Source organism: Myxocyprinus asiaticus, chromosome 4 (genome assembly GCF_019703515.2).
Source record: "Myxocyprinus asiaticus isolate MX2 ecotype Aquarium Trade chromosome 4, UBuf_Myxa_2, whole genome shotgun sequence".
Lineage (NCBI taxonomy): Eukaryota > Metazoa > Chordata > Actinopteri > Cypriniformes > Catostomidae > Myxocyprinus > Myxocyprinus asiaticus.
The window spans coordinates 38,327,464-38,346,683 of NC_059347.1; the positions used below are offsets into that span (position 1 = coordinate 38,327,464).

At 38.8% G+C, this 19,220-nt stretch overlaps 1 protein-coding gene across 2 annotated transcripts in view; it reads left to right on the plus strand.

Moving 5' to 3' along the window:
* Positions 1–19,220, plus strand: part of pkn3 (protein kinase N3) — a 35,941-nt gene that overhangs the window by 10,683 nt on the left and 6,038 nt on the right. For both annotated transcript variants that reach the window (XM_051696241.1, XM_051696242.1), the window contains 14 exons: positions 2,742–2,958; positions 3,597–3,779; positions 4,812–4,921; positions 5,885–6,028; positions 6,186–6,261; positions 7,595–7,763; positions 7,933–8,032; positions 8,135–8,205; positions 8,694–8,763; positions 8,851–8,942; positions 9,569–9,745; positions 9,927–9,989; positions 10,071–10,147; positions 10,265–10,407. In XM_051696241.1, the coding sequence (XP_051552201.1) occupies positions 2,742–2,958; positions 3,597–3,779; positions 4,812–4,921; positions 5,885–6,028; positions 6,186–6,261; positions 7,595–7,763; positions 7,933–8,032; positions 8,135–8,205; positions 8,694–8,763; positions 8,851–8,942; positions 9,569–9,745; positions 9,927–9,989; positions 10,071–10,147; positions 10,265–10,407 (1,692 nt within the window). The remainder of the gene's footprint in view (positions 1–2,741; positions 2,959–3,596; positions 3,780–4,811; positions 4,922–5,884; positions 6,029–6,185; positions 6,262–7,594; positions 7,764–7,932; positions 8,033–8,134; positions 8,206–8,693; positions 8,764–8,850; positions 8,943–9,568; positions 9,746–9,926; positions 9,990–10,070; positions 10,148–10,264; positions 10,408–19,220) is intronic.

Genomic DNA, 19,220 nt, shown 5'->3' on the forward strand with positions numbered 1-19,220 from the left:
CAACAGACGATGATCTCGGGGATCGACGATGGTCAGAGTGATTGCCAATAGCTGATGCTTTTGACGATGTCAAGATGATATTTGGCTCGTTTTCCCATGTATTAAATTATTATTATTATTATTATTATTATTATTAGGCTATTATTATCAGATTAATATTACAAATAATTTGCCCGTAGACACACAGACACATGCTTGAAGAAACACTTTATTATATTATTAAGAACAGATGACAGAAAAGCCGTCTATACACATGTATGACGCGCTGATACGGAGGTGTGCAGTCTCGTGGAACACGCGCATGTAAAAGATTCTCACTCTTTGTTTCTGTCTTGTGATTTTTTTTTTTTTTGGTTGCAAGAACAGTATCGTCTATGAGTGCTGCAAACGACCTCAGACATCTCAGCTCAGGAGGTGCTTTGATTTCAGTTCACTTTATTTCCACAGAGCAGTTCATTGTGAATGCAACTGTGCAGCCTGTATATCTGTGATTAAAACATAAAATAATACAAAAACACGTTCACCTCGAACCATTTTTTATATTTCAGTGATTATTATCATCATTGTAATTTATTATTTTTACATTTTTAATTGTTTTTATGTCTTCATTTGTGTAAGTAATTTTCCACCATGATGTTAAGACTGATTCTTGGCTGACGCTAAATGGAAAGGTGTGTGTGTGTGTGTGTGTGTATGTGTGTGTATATATATATATATATATATATATATATATATATATATATATATATATATATATATATATATATTATTCTTTAATCACTTCATTATTTTAATTGCTTTTTCGTTTAGCTTGGAGTTCAATTTGAATTTAGAAATGTATTTGATTTAAGTTAATTTAATTTTCAATGCAAAATCACTAAAGCAAGAATATTCACTGATCCTTCAGCCCAGGGGTTGCCGATGTAATTGGATATTGCAATTTATATATATATGGCAGTACAGCATCTAACACCACTGTCACATCAGTACTTAAAAGTACACGAAGTAGATCAATGCTAACGCTAGCTAGAGAGCTACTGAATGCCTCAGTGAAGTTGGCACCCCATATAATTAAATCATTACCAAATCTATACCATTAGTTTGTGCTGCTTTGTGCCATTAAATTAATTTATCTATTTTCCTTCCTTATATATAACAGCATGTATTTGGTAGCAGTGACGTCACTCTCCACCCTATGTGGTCCAAATCGCTCCAAACCGGTGCCATTTGTTTGTGCTTGATTTGTGCTGTTAAAATTAATCTTGTATCTATTTCCCTTCCATAGAAATAACAGCTTGTATTTGGGAGCAGTGACGTCACTCTCCACCCCATGAAGTCCAAATTGTTTGTTTGTGCTCAATTTGTGCCGGTTTGTGCCATTAAAAGAAACATCATAACATATTCCTTTCTTTGTATTTAACAAGGAGCCGTGAAATCACGCAGGCTAAACTCCATGTCAATCACTCTTCAAACTCTACCAAACATGGCACAAACCAGAAGCAAGCACAAACGATGGAGACAGGTGAGAGTGACTGACATGGGGTTTAGCTTGCGCGATTTCACGGCTCCCAAAAGCTATCTTGTTAAATACAAAGAAAAGAATATGTTATAATGTTTCTTTTAATGGCACAAATTGAGCACAAACAAACGACACAGGTTTGGAGTGATTTGGACCACATAGGGTGAAGAGTGACGTCACTGCTCCCGAATACAAGCCGTTATTTCTAAGGAAGGAAAATAGATTAATTTTACCGGCACAAATCGAGCACAAACAAACGGCACTGGTTTGGAGCATTTCAGACAACATGGGGTGGAGAGTGACGTCACTGCTCCCGAAATGTTTCTTGCTATATCTAAGGAAGGGAAATAGCTACAGTGTTTCTTTTAACGACACAAATCAAGCACAAGCGAACGACACCGGTTTGGAGTGATTTTGGCCTCATGGGGTGTAAAGTGACGTCACACAGCCCAAAAAATTATGAATAGTATCTCAGATACCAAACCAGCACAAACGTTCATTTAGCACAAACAAATGATATAGATTTGGTAATGATTTAATTATATGGGGTGCCAACTTCACTGAGGTCTACTGAATGCCCCTTTAAACGTTTAATATAGGTTACAAATAAAAAATAAAAAAAACTATTGGCAGATTAACTGGCTTTCTTTCAACACATTATTGAACCAGCACAATCCAATAGCGGCCGACCTCTAATTTTATCTATTTATGTAATGGCACGTAAACCAATTTTAATTTGTATCTATGTGGAAAACATGTCTTGAATATTTTAAACTTGCATATACCCTACCCTGTTGTACTGAGAAGCATTGTTAAGACCATGTTGAATGTGTGCCCCTGCCTGTTTTAGAGTCTGTGATACATGATTTATTTTGAGATTGTGTTGGTTTGTTTTGGTATGGGGATATGGTATTAATTTTATTTGTTCAGGTCTTGAAAAAGATCTTAAAGTCTTTTAAATTTGGTTTTAAAAAGTCTGCAGCAACCCTGCTTTAGTTTGGTGCTCTTGAAGCAGCTGTTGACATTTCTCATCAGAATTCTCAATAGTCACCTTTTTGCAAACTCACAGTACAGTATATTATGAGAAAGTCTTTGTGTTTTGCATGTTACATGGGCATGGTCCTGAATTAAGTCATTAAATGTCGCACACATCATAACTCTCAAAGCAATTTGTGCTTACTGAACTTCTTGTGTGTTTCTGTGCATATTTATCTGTGTCCAGGCTCAAGCCCGTTTGCAGGAGTCCTCTCAGAAACTGGATCTGTTGCGTGTGTCACTGGAGCAGCGGCTTGGAGAACTTCCACACGACCATCCCAAACGAGCTGCCATTAAAGAGGAGCTGACAGTGGGCTCCTCGCCTGTCATTGGGTTGCAGAGAGATCGCTTGCGCTCTTCATCTTCAGCATCTTCTTCTTTCTTCAAACCAGCTAGCCTGACAGGTACTGACACAGATGAAATGACTATGACTACAAGATAGCAGTAAGGCTATGGAACTCTGATTGATTGAAGGTGTCTGGGAATTTTTACTCCATATGTCACCTGCATTAAATATAGATCTTGCACCCTAACATGTAAATTAGTGAAGGAAGTTGGATAACAGTATGTTTCACTGGTGTGTTTATTAAATTAAGCCTTTGCATTGTAGTAGTGCAGTAAAGAGTTATTTGTCAAATTATTAAAATTTTTGCTCATGCTTTAGATGTCTTATGTGTGTTTGAGCAGGTTGGCTTCATTAAAGCTGAAGTGTGTAATTTCTGGAATTGTTTAATTTCTTCTTTGGAATTGCAGAAATAAACATTGTTATCAAACAACCTTCTGAAGATGCCCCCATCTGCCATTGATCAAACAAACGGATAGTCCCGATGTTGTTTTTTTGAGCTGGACTGGTTGCTCAAAACAATAAAATACATTTTTATAGTGCCACAGAGACACAGTGTTTACAGTTAACCTACAAATGTCTTAGATATAGGTGTCTCTGCATATTAAGCTGGGATAGGTGAAAATTACACCCTTAAGTTTTAATATGTTGTGAATAAGTATCGCTGTTGGATTATGTATAGCCTTTGTATGTTTTCAGGGCGACTGGAGGTCAGGCTGATGGGTTGTCAGGACCTTCTGGAGTCAGTTCCAGGCCGCTGTCGGGTGAGCAACATCTCCTCTGCCCCTGGGAGCCCCTCTGAGTCCAAATCACTGAGAATGAGAACCGGACTTTCCACCCGCAGCACCAACGGCAAGACCACCAAGACAGATGAGCTCTCCTGTGAGTATCTCAAGAGCAATCTGCCTTTTCCTGTCTCATCTAAAAAGATGAATCTAAAATAGGGAAACGGAATGTACTTTAGTGGAAGACTCTTGTTCTATAGTAGAGTCTTTGTGTTTTAAAAAGCAAACTTAATGGGAAAGTTCACCCAAAAATTAAAATTCTCTAATTATTTACTCACCCTCATGATATCCCAGGTGTGTATGACTTTCTTTCTTCACCAGAACACATCTGAAGAAAAATAGAAAAATATCTTAGCCCAGTAGGTTCTTACAAGGCAAGTGGATGGTGATCCAATTTTTGAAGCTCAGAAAATCACAGACAGTCAGCATAAATGACATCGATACGAATCCAGCAGTTAAATTAATGTCTTCTAAAGCAATAGGATTTCTTTTGGTGAGAAAAAGATCAATATTTAAGTTCTTTTTAACACTAAATCATCGCTTCCAGGAAACTTCACGAGAGGGTGGAGTTCAAGCGGTCTCTCGTGTGATGTATTCGTGTTGCCATGATACAGAGGTACTCTCACGTTCTCCACTCGGTTGAGACATCCAGGATGAGCACACAAACGCACCAGTGTGAGTAAAGAAACAGATACAAATACAGATCTAAACCAAAACCAACCAAGCTACTGTACAGTGTTCCTCCACCTCACTTGCAAACAGCACTGCTCTTCTGGCTGTGACGCACGTCCGTCAGTTTCCAATGCCAAAGCGATTACATCACACGTGCTTACCGCTTCTGACTGGAAGCATGATTTAGAGTAAAAAAAAAAAAAAAAGTACTTAAATATTTATCTTTTTCACACCAAAGCGATCGTGTTGCTTTAGAAGTCATTAATTTAACAGATGGTGTTGTATGGATGACATTTATGCTGACTGTCTGTGATTTTTGGAGCATCAAAAGAGAAATCTCCATTCATTTTAAATAAGAATTGTTATGTAGGTATTCAATTTTGTATGGTTTTCAGTGAGAGAGTTGCTTCTTGATTACATGTTGTTTTTTTTTATGTTGTTTTTTTTGTTCTCACAGCTGAAATCAGCGCTTTATTGAAAGTGGATAACAAGATAGTTGGTCGTACACATTGGCGGCCTCTGAGTAAAGAGGCCTGGGATCAAAGCTTCACCATTGAGCTCGAGCGGGTCAGTGCCAGCAATCTCTACTGCATATTTCATAAACATCTAGTGAAATCAGGAGCTCACGCTTAATGCAAGTCACAATCTCCCAATTCCATGTCTTAGCTGAAGATCTGAGAGCCTTTAAACCATGCAATTTATTATTGTCAATCAGCCCATGCAACAGCTGCCACATCTGTTTTATAGAAAGTGTCTGTGATGGCCATTGGCTGCAGGCTTTTCCCCACCTTCATTAACACTGCTTTACTCCCAGAGCGCAATCAGCCACCTCGACTACTCCACAACTAATCCCTCAATATTACTGTAATCTTTTGCTCACCCCTTGGGTACAGACACATAGCTGGAATACTGGACAAGTAAATCTCTAACTCTTTGATGGCTGATTCAGCTTTAGCAGCCTAAAATGAGAACTATTTTATTAATTAATTATTTAGTTTTTTTTTGGAAAACTGCTACACTTGTTGGTGTTTATCTCCTCAAACGGTTTGATTGGAGAGGCATTTGCTGCACCTGTTTTTTAGGGCTTTGGTTGTTTTTGACCTAATTTATGTTGTTTTGAATTGCTTTTCAGTATGCACATTCTGATATCTCCCCCTCAGGACTGAATGAATTTGTAGCTGACATGGGGTACTGGCCCAGAGCCAGCAGATGTTCTATTAGGCAGTATTAGGCAGTTTTAGCTATTCATATTAGAGAGCTAACAGGTGTTATACACAAAGCGATAATCATAAAAGGACAAACAGCCTTTGACTAATAGCTACAATCATGAAATGCATGTTTCAGTTTTAATAGAATTTTAATTAACATGCACAATTTAATAGAATTTTAATTAACATCCACTTTTTTGCCAATGAACATAAATCAGAATTCAGTCAATGTGAAGTCAGTAATGAGGTCTTAAGGTGCTGGAAGAACTGTTGATATCTTATTCTTTATTTTTGCCCCTCACATAAACTTTGACCCCTGTAGTCTCGTGAGTTGGAGATTGCAGTGTACTGGCAAGACTGGAGATCTCTGTGTGCCGTGAAGTTCCTGCGTTTAGAAGACTTCCTAGACAACCAGCGCCACGGCATGTGCCTTTACTTAGAGCCACAGGGCACGCTGTTCACAGAGGTGAGAACCTCTCAACACCCTTTTCCTTGTGTTAAATCAGGTTACAACACCGAGCCAAAAACATTATTACAGTATACAGCTGCTGGTTTACAGTATGCATCAATGATTCAAAACGTAATAAATATAATCAGCTATTTATTGCACTATTTGATTGCAGGTGAGATTCATCAACCCTGTCATCGAGCGGCATCCTAAACTACAGAGACAAAAACGGATTTTCCCAAAAGAAAAAGGTGTGCTTGACCTCCATTTTCTCCAGTGTTTTCTCATCCTCATGGCATTTCACATTCTCATAAAGAGGATAGTAGGAGTGACATGAATATTAATCATGGTGTAGAATTTCTTGGTTTCATAATATTTGGATTGTTTCTAAGCAATAGCTTCCCTGAGTCATCAAGGGAAAAATATTTAAATGTTTTCCCTGAAAACATCTATGAAGCTATTAACAAGATTTGCTCTGATTTCAGTGTTCAGGAAAGATGTATCAAAGTAATGCTTCTGTATTGCTTGTTTAACACATTTTCCAGATTTAAAGGGGTGATGAGACGCGGAAAATTTTCCTTGGTCTTTTAACATATGAGGTCATTGAACTAGTTTCAGAATTCAAAACATCCTCCTCACTGCATAAAGAGCATTTGTTTAGCCCAAGCTGCCAAAATGACTCATTCTCTACTTCCTCCACATTGTGATGTCACACTGTGGTAGACATTTGCAGCTGACCACCTCCACAACACATCAACAACTTCTATACCTTATCACTTCCGTAACCCCGCCCAGTAGTGGTGAGCAGAGAGCCAATCACAACAGTAGGCATTTACTGCCAAGTCTTAAAGGAGAAGCACCACCAAAGCCAAGCATTTCTGATAGACTGTCAGAATGAGGGTGGAAAATGATCATGTTTTACAAATATATAACTGTTTTTTTTTTTTGTTTTTTTTTTAAACTTTACTAATATTATAAGTGAACCTCAAGGAACATATTAAAAGAATAAAAAGGCATGTCATGACCCCTTTAAAGGAATAGTTCACCCAAAAATGCACAACCCATTAGACTCCAGTGGATAAATCAATGTCTTCAAAAGTGAAATGATAGGTGTGGGTGAGAATCAGATCAATATTTAAGTCCTTTTTTACTGTAAATTCTCCTCCCTGCTCAGTCAGTCTTCACTTTAACTTTCACATTTATTTTATTGTATTTTTGGTGATTCACAATCTTTATGCATATCACCCCCTACTGGGCAGGAAGAAGAATTTCTAACAAAAAAGGACTTAAATATTGATCTGTTTCTCACCCACATCTATCAGATCACTTCTGAAGATATTGATTAAAACACTGGAGTCGTATGGATTACTTTTATGCTCCCTTTATGTGCTTGTTGGAGCGTCAGAATTTTGGCACCCATGCACTTGCATTGTATGGACCAACAGAGCTAAAATATTCTTTTGAAAATCATAATTTGTGTTCTGCAGAAGAAAGAAAGTCAGATACCTCTGGGATAGTTTGAGGGTGAGTAAATGTGAGAATTTTAATTTTTGGGTGAACTATCCCTTAATGTTTATCTTTTAGGAAAGAATTTCCTGCGGGCAGCACAGATGAATATAAATTTTGCCACATGGGGGCGTCTGATGATGAGCGTGCTGCCTCCCTGCAACAGCACTGTCACCGCCCTGAGCCCTCCGCTGCCAGGCTCCGAGCCCATGTCCCCTCCATCTGTGTCCACACCCCCTTCCTCTGGGTGAGATATACGCAGTTGTCCCTGGGGTTTTATTCAAGCCAGATGTGACTGAGGAAAATCTATGTCTGTATCTATATTCTATTTTGGGTGATTGTCCCATTAATCCCAGGTTTTGTTTCTGTCTAAAATATTAGTGATTTTCTTTCTCTGTTGTGGCTGTTTAACACAGAGACTCGACTGTTGTTAAACTGAATTTCAGTGAGGACCGTCCCGCCAAGCCCCTACGCCTTCTCTTGGCAAAGACCCCCACGACTGACACATCACTTTCTGTGAGTACAACATATTGTGGAAAAATACTTGCCTTGATTTGTAGTTCTTTATTGCTTTGGTAGAGTTGAAGTTGTAATTGTGTTTTGGGACTCGTTTCCCAGACTCCCGCCAGAGGGAATTCCTTTGAGGACCAGGTTCTTAAAGGCAGGTCTGTGGCCCAGCCTACACCTCAGTAAGTCACTGTATTATTTATTAATGGTGCTTGCTAAAGCAAACATCACTTGCTGCTCATAGTCAAGGTTTGAGGTGTTGAAAAGTTTGTAATCATAAGTATTACATTTTGATTAACTATATCTCAAACCATGCGATTTGTTGAGGAGAGTTGTGCTTTTTTATTTTTTTACTTTTCTAAGCAATCAGACTTATTATATTGTGACAGGCAAAATGTATACTTCAATATAAAATGTGCCCATATACTTTTGGAGGATACAATTTGAAGGAGCTCTTAGATAAGGCCAGTTTGTTTACATGCATGATTTTGATGCTTTAAAATGTGATGTGAGAATGCTCTGTACTGGCAACATGATTATAGGTTCTTATAGTGTAAGTACTTAGTTCTGCTGTGTGGATTTCAAAGTCATTTACCCTCACTCCCACAATCCCTCTCTCTCCTATAGATGTGCTTATCTCACTGTCTGTTGTTTATATTCTGTTTCACAGGAGGAAAGAGGGAATGCAGATGGAAGACTTCAACTGCATTTCTGTTTTAGGAAGAGGGCACTTTGGAAAGGTAAGCCTGCAGTTGTCCTTTTCCACTGTAATCAGATCATTCTGGATGGTGCCATTGTCTCAATGTCATTGTTGTCTCTCATTTAAGGTCCTGCTGGCTGAATTCAAGAGGACTGGGAAACTGTATGCCATCAAAGCCCTAAAGAAAGGGGATGTTGTGACCCGGGATGAAGTAGACAGGTGATGTTCTGTAACCATATGTCAGGAATGCCTTCCTGTACATTGCAAATTTCTTCATGAATTGGTGCTTTCACAGATGTAAATATTTTAGGGCTTTTAAATATTTGCATCTTTCACAAATTTCTGTTATATTTACTGAAGTTTGATTATAGACAGGATTTAGATAATCTTAACTCTGAAAGGGTTTGTTCACCCAAATGAGAAAATTCTCATAATATATGGTTAAAGAGACAAATTTGAGTGAGTAGGGGAATATTGTTCAAGACCTGCATGACAGACTTCTGTGGAACACAAAAGGAGAAATTGACATTGCTCTTTTTTTCCATAAAATGAAAGTGACTGAGGCTGTCAGTCCCAAACATAATGCATATCATATTGCATTGTTGTTACACAACAGAAAAAGTCATATGGGTTTGAAACAACATGAGGGTGAGTAAACTTTCATTTTTGGGTGAACTAGCCCTTTAACTGACTTGAACATTTATTCAGTGCAAATGCTGTATGGATGAAGATGCAAATATAAAATTGTTTTAGATTACATGGACAAATTAAAGTTAATATTTCGTTTATACTCCCAGCTTTATTTGGACTTGTATTATATTGTGACTTAATTTTATCTTTCATAGCTTAATGTGTGAAAAGAGAATTTTTGAGACCATTAATGCATCCCGCCATCCCTTCCTGGTGAACCTGTATGGGTGCTTCCAGACGCCTGACCATGTGTGCTTTGTGATGGAGTATTCACCTGGAGGAGACCTGATGACCCACATCCACAGCAGCATCTTCTCTGAACGACAGTCTAGGTACACATACACAGCCACTCTCCCTTTTAATAAAGAATGTTTACATATGTATTTACACAAGTGCTACACTTGTTCACATGAGATGTTTACACATTCTCAGACTCACCCTCTTAATGGATATTTTTGCATTAACACATTGCTCTCGCTGTGACTGTAAACTGAATGTTTTTTTTTCTGTCAGGTTTTATAGTGCCTGTGTATTACTGGGCCTGGAGTTTCTGCACCAGAACAAAATTGTGTATAGGTATTGCACTCTTATTCTATTTAAACTAAAAATGCTATCATGTGCATTTGTGAAATAATTTCTCTCTTTCCTTCTTTGTAGGGACCTAAAGCTTGACAATCTGTTGCTGGATTCTGATGGCTTTGTGAGAATTGCAGATTTTGGACTCTGTAAAGAAGGTACATTCAAAATACTGTTTGTGAGATTTTATTTTCTCTCCTGTGTGGAAATTTCTGCAGTTCTCCTTAAATTACAGTATTTAAGCAGAGAGTCCCTGAAGTCTTTTCACAATTCAGGTATGGGACATGGTGATCGTACATCAACCTTTTGTGGCACCCCAGAGTTCCTGGCCCCAGAGGTTTTGACAGACAACAATTATACCCGTGCAGTGGACTGGTGGGGTCTGGGTGTGCTCATCTATGAGATGCTAGTGGGAGAGGTTAGTCCTCAGACTCAGTATGGTATTACTAACTTGGGGCCATAAGCTCTATTATACCACACCATTTAAAATCAGTTGTGTTTGTGTAGGATAAAATCTGTATGTTTATTTGAGAAATTATTATAATGAGGTAATGAATAAGGGAGAATTATATGGTCCTTCACAGGCAAAAGGAATGTTGCCGGGTTCAATACAATTTAAGTTCAATCAACAGTATTTGTGGCATAATATTGACTACCACAAAAATTTATTTCAAATCATCCCTCCTTTAAAAAAAGCAAATATAGAGGTTACAGTGAGGCACTTACAATGGAAGTGAATGTGGTAAATTTTTGGAGGGTTTAAAAGCAGAAATGTGAAGCTTATAATTTTATAAAAGCACTTACATTTAATTCTTCTGTTAAAACACATGTATTATTTGAGCTGTAAATTGTTTAAATCATCATTTTTACAGTCATTTTAGGATTTTAGGTTTTGTTGACCATATTGTCATGGCAATAAAGTTGTAAAATTGGCTATAACTAACACAAAATGTTAGTAAGTGATTTTATAACACTAAAATCATGTTAACACATATTGTTTAGGTCTTGTGGCTATACTTTTGAAACAGTGAGTATTTTAACATTCAAAAATTGGCCCCCATTCACGTCCATTGTAAGTGCCTCACTGGAACACAGATTTCTGCTTTTTGAAAGAAGAGGAGGGACGAGTGGAAATACATGTTTGTGGTAATCAATATTATGCTACAAATACGGTCAACTTAGCTTAACTTATATTGAACCCAGAATATTCTTTTTAACTGCGCATTTACTCAAAAATTTGTTATAACTAAACTGGGGTCTCTTAGACTGCGATCTGTCCTATGACAGATGGGTTTGGTTCAACTATGCTTAGATTTAGAGAAAATTTAGTGAGACAATTTTATAATCCAAATTTGGCTGTACAAGCAAAAAACACTGAAGCCATTCTTTTTCCTGATTAACAATTTTTTTTTTTATTGATTCACATATTGAACACAGAAAAACAAAACATATATACACAGAATCAACAATTAACCCCCATTTTTACCCCTCCCAATCCCCAACCCCACCCTGGCCCCCAACAACATCCCAGTGGTCATACATGATTATAGACACACACACAAAAAATAAAAATAATAATAATAATCACACATCCAGAAACGCCAGATATCTGCCCCATTTCCCCACAAACAAGTTCAGTTTCCCCAGTCTTCTAAATTACCCTTCTTCAAAGGCCGCCACCCTCCCCATCTCTGAGCACCACTCCTGAAATGAGGGTGCTCCAGCTGACCTCCATCCCCTTAAAACTATCTGCCTGGCAATCATGACACTGGTTAGGACCCAACTCTTTATGAGTCTATTCTCTACATCGATGACCGCCCCACCACCCAAAATACAGAGTCTGGGGCTAAATGAAACACGAGTGCCCAGTACGTCACACACAAAACTCTGAACCTTCAACCAAAACTCCTGGATCTTAACACACCACCAAAAGACATGGGTTATGTCTCCATACTCTGATTGGCATCACCAGCAGGTGGGTGTGTCTTTAAGACCAAGCCTATACAATCTAGAGGGGGTCCAATAGAATCGATGTAAAATCTTAAAATTGCATAAGGCGCACCCTTGCATCTCTAGATGCAGACTTGACATTTTTTAGAATCCTAGCCACTCTCCCTCCTCCAATACCAAGTTTAAATCTTTCTCCCATAATCTCTTTTCAGAAGTTAAAGCTCCGTTCCCCAGACTCTGAATTAGCAGGGAGTAATACACTGATGCCATGACCTTTTCCAAAAGCAGTAATCACCCCTCCCAGAGTGTCTGCCGTTTTAGGGGGGTGTATGCTACTCCCAAAAATAGTACAGAGCAGGTGGTGCAGCTGTAAATACCTAAAGAACTGAGACCTGGGAATCCCAAAATGTTGAACCAAATTTTCAAAGGATCTCTACATTCCGCTCTCATATAAGTCACCGAGTGTAGTAACCCCCCTCACAATCCACTCTGTCCAGCAGAAAGGGGACTTATTAATACATAATTATGGGTTCAGCCATATGCTCGAGACCAAATTAAACACTCTGGATACTTGTCCATACCGAGTGCAAATGCGCGATAACAGGGTGTAATTTAACTTCTCTGGTTAGTTTGATAGAAAGGCTTTGTAATGGCAAAATAGGCGCAAGAACTTCCTGTTTAATACAAAACCAGGGAGGGGCTCTCTCAGGTGGAAGCGTCCAATGAGCCAGATGTCTGAGAACGATCACATAAAAATAAAACAAAATCTTAGGCAGGCCTAACCCACCTTTGTTAATCGGCCTATGCAGCTTACTGAAATGTAATCTGGGACGTTTACCATTCCAAATGAAGGACTTCGCTATGCTATCAAATTGCTTGAAATAAGAGAGGGGCACATCTTTAGGGAGAGACTGTAGCAGGTAGTTGAATTTTGGAGTACAATTCATTTTAAAAATATTAACCTTCCCAATCATAGATAAATGTAATGAAGCCCAACTGCCCACATCGCTCGAAAACCTTTTTATTAAAGGGTCAAAATTAACTAACTAAATAACACAAATTTGCTTGGAATAAAATACCCAAATACTTAATGCCCTGTATGGGCCACTGGAAGGTGCCCGGCTGAAAAGCCGTTATCGGGCAGTACGCTGTCAGAGACAAATCTTCGGATTGACCAATTAACTGTGTATCCTGAGAACTTAGAAAAGGAATTAATAATTCTGTGGAGGCAAGGTGTAAAAAAGAAGGTTATGGATAATTTTCATATCCATTCCGGAGTGGAACTTCAATAAATTGCCCTTGAAGGTCTCTGCGTTGTTCTGTCTTTTCTGAGCGCTGAAGTAAATCAATTATTGTTAATTCACACATTTAATTCTGTTATTCATTTTATCTGACTCCAATTTTATATTAATCTGACTCCAATTTTAAATTGACCTCTAATTTATATTTAAGCTCTAATTAATTTCTGATCATTCTTTTAATTTAACATTTTTAGGTTATTGATTACTCTAAATCCTCTTCTATTCATTGTCCTTTTGATCTTTGGAGACTTACGCCGGCCGTTATTAAATTACGTAAACCTCCCGAAAATGGATGGCCAGTTCCGTTCTTAGTCAGCGGTTGTAGGGTTAACTAATATCGTCTGGTTTGGCTTTTCTCATAACCAGACGATATTGCTGCTTAGTACATACGTACATACAACTTGCTAAGACGGGCGGTGAGCAGTGACTGAGAGTCTTTAAATGGCTTTCTCCTACCTTGTTGTCCTGAGTGGTTTCTCCTATATTAAAGCTCCAGTATGGTCTACCCTGGTCTATTGAAATTCAAATCCTACCTGGCTGTCCTAGGTGGTTGTCCTACCTGGTTGTCCTAGGTGGTTGTCCTACCTGGTTGTCCTGAGTGGTTTAAATTCAAACTGAGAGTCTTTAAATGGCTTCCTCCTATATTAAAGCTCCAGTAATGATTTCAGAGGAATTCAGAATAAATCAAATAATAACAATTTATTTGTCAGGTAGGAAATAAAACATTGTTGCAGAAATTCAAATCAAAGCCAATTTCACATGATCAGAATAAACAAGCATTACTAAAAATAAAAGACAAGTCAAAGAAACATACCTGACAAAACTACATGCAGCGGTACAGCATGGGAGATCTGCATACAGATTCCCAGAGCTTCATGCCAACTTTCTTAAATATCTAGACAGAATAAACATTGTGTACCAAATGGTATTGTCCTTTGAACAATGAGGATTTGGGGTGAATGGGTTCTTCACTTCCTGTGGTTTAACCTTGTTAACATACAGGAGATAATTTCAATTGTAGGTCAAGGAGGGGGAGACACCTCCAGAATTATGCAGTATTTGGCAAAGACCTTATAACTTTGTTACCATTGGTTTTATCAACATGGGAAAGAGACCACTATACCAGTCGCACAGAGACCTCTTAAATGATATCAAACACATACAGTTGCATTCTTTGTTTTCATGGTATTTGTTATATTTTTACATATAAATCTTGTGTCTTTTGTGTTGGTCCAGAGCTGATGAAGGTGAGAAGGGGGAGAGAGAAGGGGGGGCAGCAAGGTGATTTGCAATTTATCACACTGTGGTGATATTCAGGTGTAGATTTCAGCTTTTGTGAGAGAGTTCTATGACGTTGATTCTCGCAGAGTTCTTTGACTTTTACCGGAAATGGCGCCTTTTGGTTGTAGACATTCTGGTGCCAGCCTTACAAAGGCGTAGATCTAGAAGGGTCGGAGACAAATAATAAAATGTCATCTGCGTAAAGCAGAAGCTTATGCGCCACACCTCCCGCCATCACCCTTGGAAAATCATCCTCCTCCTTATCGCGGCTGCTAATGGTTCCAGGGCAAGACAGAACAATAATGGGGAAAGAGGGCAACCCTGCCGGGTGCCCCTATCCAGAGTAAAGTAATCTGAAATTAATCCATTTGTTTGTACCGCCGCTACCGGGTGTCTATAAAATAACTTAATCCATCCAATAAACATACTCCCAAATCTGTACATTTCCAAAATCTTAAAAAGATAATCCCATTCTACCATATCAAACGCCTTTTCGGCGTCAAGTGAGATGGTAGCAACCGGAGTCTGATCATTAGCCACTGACCACATGATATTGATGAAATGCCTAATGTTATCAGAAGAGCTATGGCCTCGAATAAACCCCACCTGATAAATATGTAGAAGAGATAAGAATAAGTCATAACTTTACTTACAGTTGTGCTCAAAAGTTTGCATACCCTTGCAGAAATTGTGAAATTTTGGCATTGATTTTGAAAATATGACTGAACTTGCAAATACAGGAGATTTTCAAGAGAAATGCAGGCTGCAATGGAAAAAGACGGTGTGGTTGTTTCAAGGAGCACAATACTTGTTGACCCCTCTCCAAACATAGCATTTATGGTTGTGACCATAAAGCTCTATTTTGGTCTCGTCACTCCAAATTACAGTGTGCCGGAAGCTGTGAGGCGTGTCAAGGTGTTGTCGGGCATATTGTAACCGGTCTTTTTTGTGGCATTGGCTTCTTTCTGGCAACTCGACCATGCAGCTCATTTTTCTTCAAGTATCGTCGTACTGTGCTCCTTGAAACAACCACATCGTCTTTTTCCAGAGCAGCCTGTATTTTTCCTGAGGTTACCTGTGGATTTTTCTTTGTATCCCGAACAATTCTTCTGGCAGTTGTGGCTGAAATTTTTCTTGGTCTACCTGAACTTGGCTTGGTATCAAGAGAGCCCCGAATTTTCCACTTCTTAATAAGTGATTGAAAAGTACTGACTGGCATTTTCAAGGCTTTGGATATCTTTTTATATCCTTTTCCATCTTTATAAAGTTCCATTACCTTGTTACACAGGTCTTTTGACAGTTCTTTTCTGCTCCCCATAGCTCAGTATCTAGCCTGCTCAGTGCATCCATGTGAGAGATAACAAACTCACTGACTATTTATACACAGACACTAATTGCAATTTTAAAAAATTAACCTTTAATTGCCATTTAAACCTGTGTGTGTCACCTTGTGTGTCTGTAACAATGCCAAACATTCAAGGGTATGTAAACTTTTGATCAGGGCCATTTGGGTGATTTCTGTTATCATTATGATTTAAAAAGGAGCCAAACAACTATGTGATAATAAATGGCTTCATATGATCACTATCCTTAAATAAAAGACAGTTTTTTTTGCATGATCAGTCATATTTTTAAAAATCAATGCCAAAATTTCACAATTTATGCCAGGGTATGCAAACTTTTGAGCACAACTGTAATTGGTTAGCCAAAAGTTTTGGCAATATTTTAACGTCTAGCTGGATCAGGGAAATTGGACAGTAACTCTTACACTCGCTTGGATCTTTGTCCTTTTTAAGAATCAGACTGATCCGGGCTTGTGTCATGGTTGGCGGAAGCTTTCCATTCTTTAATGATTCCATTTAAACTTCTAGCAAAAGTGGAGCAAATTCTGTAGCATAAGATCTAAAAAACTCAGCAGCAAAGCCATCTGGCCCCGGAGCCTTGCCTGTAGGCAAGGCCTTAATTACCTTGACAAGCCCCTCCAAGGTTATCTCAGAATCAAGATAATTTTTTTGCTCATTTGTCAGTTTAGGGAGTTCTAATGGTTCCACAAAGTTTCTAATATTTTCATCAGTAGACGAAGACGTGGAACTATAGAGATCAAGATAGAATTCTTTAAAAGCATTATTAATAACGGTGGTCGAGGTAAAAATTTCACCACCAGCAGATTTCACTGAGGGAATGGTAGAAAAAGACTCTCTCTGCTTTATATATCTAGCCAAAAGCTTCCCTGCTTTGTCCCCCGACTCAAAGTATGACTGTCTTGCCCTGAATAGCCAAAACTCCACCTTCCGTGACAAAATAGTATTATATATATTTCAGTCGGGTCAATACTCTGAGGCCATCAGACGACATTCGGCGCTTCAGCTCTGCCTCAGCACTTTCAATATTCCATTCCAACTCCATGAATTCTCATGCTTTGGTTTTTTTGATGAATGAGGCATACTGTATGATCCGACCCCTTAGAACCACCTTAAGTGCATCCCAAGCCATGCCCACAGAGGATACTGCGGACCAGTTGGTGTCCATATAAATATTAATTTCAGACTTTATCATTTGATGGAATTCAGGATTTTGCAAAAGGGATACATTAAAGCGCTATATGATTTCTTTTTCTCCGTATGTGGCAACACCAATAAACTCACCAGGGCGTGATCTGAGAATAAGATGTTTCCAATTGAGCAGTCAACAACAGATGAAATGAGGGACTTAGATATAAAAAAAAAATCTATTCTAGAATAAATCTATGGACCTATGAAAAGACGGTATAGTCCCTGCTGGATGGGTTCAAAAGTCTCCAAATATCTGTAAGACCAAGATTTTTTACACGTCCCGTGAAGCGTCAATGTTGCTCTAGGGGACTTACACACTTTTGCTTCACTATGATCAAGGACTGAGTCCATCAATAGATTAAAGTCTCCTCCCAATATTATATCATGAGTGGCGCCAGCACCTTGCAACATCCCTTCAAGATCTATAAAAAAGCCCTGATCATCAGTGTTAGGTGTGTAAATATTAGCCAAAATCAACCTTTGCCCCTGAATTTCTGCTAAAACAATAATGGCTCTTCCTAATTTTCTCTACTCTGTTTGAGACATTTGAATTGTAGATGTTTACTTATCAATGTAATGACTCCCCTGCTCTTAATTGAGCTAGCACTAAAGAAAACATGCCCACCCCATATTTTCCCAAATTTTTCAGCTTCCTGCGGGGAAAGATGCGTTTCTTGAAGAAACACTATCATATTTCTTACGTTTAAGAAAATAAATAACCTTCCTTCTTTTTATGGGATGCCCCAACCCATTCACATTCCACGTGGAGAGAGACAATCCACTCATACTAACATTTGACATTTTGACATATTAGAAAAAATAGATTGTGTGTCAAAAACAAAATTATAAAGACCACATTCTAACATTAGTGCAACAGTCAAACCCCGAACTTCCCCCAGAACCAAACAAAAAAGAAAAATGTGCGCATTAACCCAGCGCATGATAGCGCCAACCGGTGTCCATACCTCAAAATTCAAACAGTCCATGTACGCCTACGAGAGCACCCGCAACAACTTTTCCGTCAGATTGCTCAAGTCCGGTGTTTCTATACAAATTATGTGAGACAATTACATAACAGAAGAAAATCTATAAAACAAACTCCAGCCAATAGGCGGGATAAACACAAAGAACGTGTAGATTCATCCACATAACTGTCCAGAAGGTGTGTTCCTCCACAAAACAAGCTTCAGCCGCTGCCGGAACCAGCAAAAAAAAAGGCGTTCAGTTTCCTCAGGTAGTCAAACGAATGTTCAGTGAGGCGGCTGATACATGAGTGCAACAAATGTCCTAATCACTCCAATGTCCTGCAAGAAATACTCCACAAAACAAACTCCAACCAATAGAAGGCATAAGCACAAAGAACTTGCAGATTCATCCACAACACTGTCCCGAAGGAGTGTTACTACACAAAACAAACTCCAGCCGTTAGGCGGAACCAGCACCAAAAGAAACAAAAAAGGCACCCAGTTTCCTCAAACGGTCAAGTGAATGTTCAGTGAGTCAGGCCCACTCAGCTGCAAAGTGAGTATCACACAATGACTTACTCACTCCATTGACTTTATGGAGGACAATGATTGTTGGGGACATGTAAATATTTTGCAGCCATCCTTAGCATCTATTCTCAATTTGGCCAGGAACATCAGTGCAAAAGCAACCTTCCGTTGATGTAAGAGTTTCTTGCATTCCTTGAATCGTTCATGTTTCTCTCATCGAATTTGCAAAGTCTGGGAACAAGAAAATGTTGTGGTTCTTCCAAGAAAGCCTTCCTTTACTCCTCGCCTCGCGTAACACAAGATCTTTATCGGATGATCTCAGAAATCTGGCCAGAAATGATCGGGGCCTGTCTCCCCCAGCGGATCGCCAGGCCAAAACTCTATGAGCTCACTCGATTTCCAGCGTATAGCCTGTTATGTCGAGCAGACTCTGAAAGAGCCCGTCCAGAAATTCCACCATATTCTGACCCTCTGCTCACTCAGGAATTCCAACAATTCGGATGTAAGTCTGTTGGTTACGATTCTCCATATCTTCCATGATTCTTTTTCCAAACGCATTCCAAGCCCATCTTGGTCACTAGAGTTTTAGCAGCTAATTCCCTTTCCGATGACTCCTGATAATCGATCCGTTTCTCAACATCCGGCACTCTTGTA